The sequence below is a fragment of the Geospiza fortis genome, unplaced genomic scaffold, assembly GCF_000277835.1.
Source record: "Geospiza fortis unplaced genomic scaffold, GeoFor_1.0 scaffold1897, whole genome shotgun sequence".
Lineage (NCBI taxonomy): Eukaryota > Metazoa > Chordata > Aves > Passeriformes > Thraupidae > Geospiza > Geospiza fortis.
In genome coordinates, this window is record NW_005054902.1 from 6,795 (window position 1) to 13,220 (window position 6,426).

The window sequence follows — 6,426 nt, forward strand, 5'->3', positions numbered from 1 at the left end:
TGAGCCCCCAAAATTCCCCCTCCTGACCCCAAAAAAATCCCCCTTCTTACCCCACAAAGGGCCTCATCCTGACCCCCAAAAAAAGCCCATCCTCACCTCATAAAAAGCTCCCTCCTGACCCCACAAAGGGCCTCATCCTGACCCCCAAAAAAAGCCCATCCTCACCTCATAAAAAGCTCCCTCCTGACCCCACAAAGGGCCTCATCCTGACCCCCAAAAAAAGCCCATCCTCACCTCATAAAAAGCTCCCTCCTGACCCCACAAAGGGCCTCATCCTGACCCCCAAAAAAAGCCCATCCTCACCTCATAAAAAGCTCCCTCCTGACCCCACAAAGGGCCTCATCCTGACCCCCAAAAAAAGCCCATCCTCACCCCATAAAAAGCTCCCTCCTGACCCCACAAAGGGCCTCATCCTGACCCTACTAAAAGGCCTCTCCTGACCGTACAAATGGCCTCATCCAGACCCCAAAAAAAGCCTCCTCTTGACCCCTCAAAAGCTCCCATGCTGATCCCAAAAAAGCCCCATCCTCACTCCATAAAAAGCCCCCTCCTGACCCCATAAAAAGCCCCCCCTTGACCCCACAAAAGTCCCATCCTCCCTCCCCGCTCCATTCCCATATCCAGGGTCCCATCCCTACCCCAAATGGATCCCAAAAGGATCCAATCCCCCTTCTCATCCCATAGATGGATCCCCATCTTGATCCCCCCGTAAAGGATCCCCAATTCCCAAACCCAGAACCCCATCCAGACCCAAAAACCCCAAAAACCCCAAACCCCAATCCTGCCCTCAATTCTCACTCCCAGATCCCCCAATCCCACAAACCCCAATCCCAAAAACCCCAATCCCAAAACCCCAAAAATCCCAATCCCAAAACCCCAAAAACCCCAATCCTGCCCTCAATTCTCACTCCCAGATCTCCCAACCCCAAAAACCCCAATCCCAAAACCCCAAAAATCCCAATCCCAAACTCCCAAACCCCAAAACCCCAAAAACCCCAAAAACCCCAAAAACCCCAATCCTGCCCTCAATTCTCACTCCCAGATCTCCCAACCCCAAAAACCCCAATCCCAAAACCCCAAAAATCCCAATCCCAAACCCCCAAACCCAAAAACCCCAATCCCACAGGAATTGCAGCCGAGCCTGGTGTTGAGTGCAAAAAATAAATATAAAATTTATTAAAACACCCACAATATTTTAAAGGTATCGGGAATAATAACACAGCCCAACTCAGAATAAAATACAAATTAAAAATAAACAACAACAGAACAAAAAAAAAAAAAACCCAAAAAAAACAAAACCAAAACCGGAAGGCAGGATCCAAACTTGCGATTTTTAAGGAATCCTAAAAAATAAATTTATTGAAACACTGGGGGGAAAGAAAAAGAGGGAAAAGGGGGAAAAACAACACAGAGAGAAAGGGAAAATGATACAAAATAAAATTATCGGCATCGATTTCCTGTCCTAGGAGTATCTACAGTTTAATTACATGTTAATTAATTCATTAATTAATTAATCCTATTGCCTTGAGACGTGGGAAAAAATTCTACCGCTCCTCGATCCGCCCCCAAACTTCATTTCAAGTAACCCCAGAGCGAGCCCAGCCAGGAAGCCCAGAGGGGTTGGGACGCCCCCGGTGCCTCCCCCGCAGCTGCTGCCGGCCCCAAAAAGCACCGGAACACCCCAGGAAAAATCACAGCAACGCCCCAAAACCAAATCCTAAATAACGCCGGAACAGCCCAAGGAAAATCCCCAAATAAATCCCAAAAAGCGCCGGAGTAGCCGAGAAGAAATCCTGAAAGAAATCCCAAATAACGCTGGAATACGCCAGAAAAAATCCACAAAAGAAATCCCAAATAATGCCGGAACAGCCAAAAAAAAATCCCCAAAAGAAACCCCAAAATAAATCCCAAATAACGCCAGAACATCCCAGAAAAAATCGCCAAAAGAAATCCCAAATAATGCTGGAACACCCCAGAAAAAATCCCGCAAAAAATCCCAAAATAAATCCCAAATAACGCCGGAATACGCCAGAAAAAATCCCCAAAAGAAATCCCAAATAATGCCGGAACAGCCAAAAAAAAATCCCCAAAAGAAACCCCAAAATAAATCCTAAAAAGCACTGGAACACGCCAGAAAAAATCCCCCCAAAAACCCCCAAAAGAAATCCCAAATAACGCTGGAACACCGCAGAAAAAATCCCCAAAAAAACCCCAAAATAAATTCCAAAAAGCTCCAGAAGACCCCCCAAAAATCTCCAAAAAAATCCCCAAAAACCTCTGGATACCCCAGAAAAAATCCCAAAAGAAATCCCAAATAATGCTGGAACACCCCAGAAAAAATTCCAAAATAAATCCCCAAAAAGTGTTGGAATATTCCAGAAGAAATCCCAAAAGAAATCCCAAAAACCACTGGAACACCCCAGAAAAAAAATCCCTGAAGAATTCCCCAAAAATTCCCCAAAAAATCCCCAAAAAATCCCAAAAAGCGCCGGAAGAGCCGCCCCGCCTCCGGCTGAATTCTCAGATCCCAGAAGAAACGACGCTTGGGTTGTAAATTTGGAATTGCCATGGTGCAAAAAAATAAAATAAAATAAAATAAAATAAAATAAAATAAAATAAAATAAAATAAAATAAAATAAAATAAAATAAAATAAAATAAAATAAAATAACATTTCCAAAATAACGAATCCCACTGACCCAAAACCCCTCCTCGCTCCCGGAACCCAAATGAGGAAATTGCGGCGGGGTCAAAAATCCCTGAAGGAGGCGCAGAAATGGGGAAAACCCGGGTGGGAAAGGGAAAAGGGAAAAGGAGGGAAAATGGAGAGGATCCCTGATCCCAGAAATTCAGGAGAGGATCCCAGAAATTCAGGAAAGGATTTTGGAAATGTGGGAGAGGATCTCGGAAATGCGGGAGAGGATCCCTGATCCTGGACGAGCTGCACCCGGGGCTGGGGGCTGAGGTATCTGCTGGGGGGCGCGGGGGGGAAGTAGCACCAAGAAAGCCCAAAAAAAGGAAAATCAACCCAAAAAAAGGGGAAGGGGAAAAGAAAGAGGCGGGAGGAGCTGGGGGAGGCGGGAGGGGATGAGAGCGAGGAGCTGCGGGAGCCTGGACAGGGCTGGACATGGCTGGACATGGGATGGACACGGGATGGACACGGGATGGACACGGGATGGACACAGTGCTGGACACAGGATGGACCTGGGATGGACACAGTGATGGACACTGGCATGGACACTGGCATGGACATGGGATGGACGTGGTGATGGACATGGGCTGGACACGGGATGGACACGGGGATGGACGTGGTGCTGGCGCAGTGCTGAGCACCAGGAGCACAGGGTTGGTTACTCAAGGTTGGTGCTGAAGGGGAACAGCACCAGGACTGAGCCCGGCCGAGTGGTCCCATGGGGGTGCCCAACCACCGTGTCCATGCTCTGGGCAACCACCGTGTCCATGCTCTGAGCAACCACCGTGTCCATGCTCTGTGCTCAACCACCGTGTCCATGCTCTGGGCAACCACCGTGTCCATGCTCTGTGCTCAACCACCGTGTCCATGCTCTGGGCAACCACTGTATCTGTGCTCTGTGCCCATGCAGGGTGCCCAACCACCGTGTCCATGCTCTGTGCCCAACCACCGTGTCCATGCTCTGGGCAACCACCGTGTCCATGCTCCATGCCCAACCATCAAGTCCATGCTCCATGTCTGAGCACCATGTCCATGCTCCATGCCCAACCACCACGTCCACACGCCGTGTCCAAGCCCCTTGGCCAAGCACTGTGCCCACACACCCCAGCTCAGCACCACGCCCACACATTGGGGCTGAGCACCATGTCCTGGGTGTGTGGCCAAGTGCCGTGTCCACGCCTGAGCACCGCCATCGAGCACCACGCTCAAGCACCATGTCCACAACACGTGGTCGAATCACATTGTGGCCGAGCACCACGGCAGAGCACGGGTCCAGGAGCCACCGCCAAGCACCGAGTCCAAGCACCAGGTCCAAGCACCAAGCAGAGCACCCGTGTCCTTGTGCCACGTCTAAGCACCGTGTCCACCCACCACGTCCGAGCACCACGTCCACAGTGCATGGCCGAGCACCAATGTTCACTCACCATGTCCAAGCACCATGTCCAAGCACCAATGTCCAAGAGCCAATGTCTGAGCACCATGTCCATGCACCATGTCCACACACCCTGGCTGAGCACCGTGTCCACACATCATGTCTGAGCACCACGTCCGAGCACCACGTCCATGGTGGCATGGCTGAGCACCGTGCCCGAGCACCATGTCCATGCACCACGTCCGAGCACTGCGGTCAAGCACTGTCCACACATCATGTCCACACACCACGGCTGAGCACCATGTCCATGGTGCATGGCTGAGCACCATGCCCGAGCACCATGTCCATGCACCATGTCCGAGAACCATGTCCGAGCACTGTGGTCAAGCACCATGTCCACACACCATGTCCATGCACCATGTCCAAGCACTGCGGTCAAGCACCATGTCCACACACGATGTCCGAGCACCACAGCAGAGCACTGTGCCCAAGCACCATGTCCACGCACCAAACACAGCACCATGTCTACACACCACGTCCGAGCACCATGTCCACGATGTGTGTCCAAGCACCACGTCCAAGCACCGCGGTCAAGCACCATGTCCGAGCACCACGTCCATCAAGTGTGGCCAAGCACGGGGACCAAGCACCAAGTCTGAGCACCACACTGAGCACCATGTCCGAGCACTATGTCCACAAGGAGTGGCCAAGCACTGGGACCAAGCATCGTGTCCAAGCATCATGTCCAAGCACCACGTCCATCACGAGTGGCCAAGCACGGGGACCAAGCACCAAGTCTGAGCACCACACTGAGCACCATGTCCGAGCAGTATGTCCACAAGGAGTGGCCAAGCACTGTTCCTGAGCACCACATCCCATGACCACGCTATGTCCATGACCTGTGGCCGAGCACCACGACTGAGCACCACGTCCATGACCACGCTATGTCCATGACCTGTGGCCGAGCATTGAGCCTGAGCACCGAGTCCAAGCACCATGTCTACGATGTGTGACCAAGCACCGAGCCCGAGCACCGCGTCCAACCACCACAGCCACCACGTGTGGCCGAGCACCGTGTCCGAGCACTTATGTCCACACGCCATGTCCGAACAGCCTGTCCAAGCGCTGTGGCCAAGCACCATGACCACACACCTGGCCGAGCACCTTGTCCAAGCACCAAGACCACAAACCTGGCTGAGCACCCTGTCCAAGCACCATGACCACACGTCTGTCCAGGCACTATGGCCAAGCACCATGACCAAACACCTGTCCAGGCATTATGGTCAAGCACCATGACCACAAACCTGGCTGAGCACCCTGTGGATGCCTGGCTGAGCCTTGCACCTGAACATCACCTCCAGCACCTCATCCTGGGACCCACAGGGAACGGCTCCACCACGACCCCGGCCGGCGGCACGCCTCGGACGCAGCGCCTCTTTCAGTTTGCATAAACCCAACCGGCTCCCGGCACGCCTCGAGCTGTCGCTCCGGAAAAGTAAACTTCCTTCTCAACGACATTGCTTAAATTTTGCTTTTTTTTTGTGTTTTTTTTTTTTTATCTTGGTTCCTTAATTTGATATATACATTAGTAGCACCTCAGCGAGATGGAATCAGGCAGAAGCGTGATACAGTTTGTTAAAACACCATAGCACCGTTTGTATTACAAGATTTCATTTAATAAAAATATGCCTTATAGAGCCCACAAAGCGTACTCCAGTATTAAAAGGAAAAATCAGCAATTGAGGCACCTCAGGGATTCTGGTTTCCTTCTCCTTCCCATGCCTCATCCCGAGAGCATCGAGATGGAGGGGGACCCAAATTGCATCCCTCGTTTCCTGCCCGAGGCGAAGCACCGCGGCCAGAAAAACCAAAGCGGGACGGAGGAGCCGGTCGGGGCTCCCCGTGCCGAGCCCTCCCTGGGGTTTCCACCACGGCTGTTGTTCTAGCACCATTGTGGCCACGACCTGCTGCAAAACCAGGTCCCCACATCCCACTCGTTAAAAACATCCCTCCCCCCCGAGCTCCGCGCCCCCCGCGGCTTCGGCGGGGGCGGGACGAGCGCGGCCGCCGGGACGGGTAAAGGGAAAAAAGATTTTGCTTGGAAACAGCCTCTCAGCAGCAAGGGGTAAAGAGCTGTGCATAGATTTCGAGTTTGTGTAGAAGTCTGAAGCGTGCGAATTCGTAATGACTGAGAGTTGAGGTAGGTTAGACAAAGTTTATGTAGTGTAAAAACGTTGAGACTGCAGCAGTTCTCGCTCCCCGACCCGCGGCGCCGGCAGCTCCCCGCTCTCCCGGGCTGAACCCGCCGCGCCGGACCGACCCCCCCCTGCACCCAAAAACCTCTGAGGAAGCCGGACCTAGACA

At 52.4% G+C, this 6,426-nt stretch overlaps 1 protein-coding gene across 1 annotated transcript; it reads right to left on the reverse strand.

The window, feature by feature from the left end:
- Positions 1-1,147: 1,147 nt before the first annotated feature.
- LOC115949171 lies at positions 1,148-6,420 on the reverse strand. Its single transcript, XM_031065590.1, has 2 exons — positions 3,611-6,420; positions 1,148-3,471 (listed from the first exon to the last, which is right to left on the reverse strand). The coding sequence occupies exons 1-2, from the start codon at positions 3,904-3,906 to the stop codon at positions 2,748-2,750; spliced, it is 1,020 nt and encodes a 339-aa protein (XP_030921450.1). The 5' UTR covers positions 3,907-6,420; the 3' UTR covers positions 1,148-2,747.
- Between the last annotated feature and the right edge of the window lie 6 nt (positions 6,421-6,426).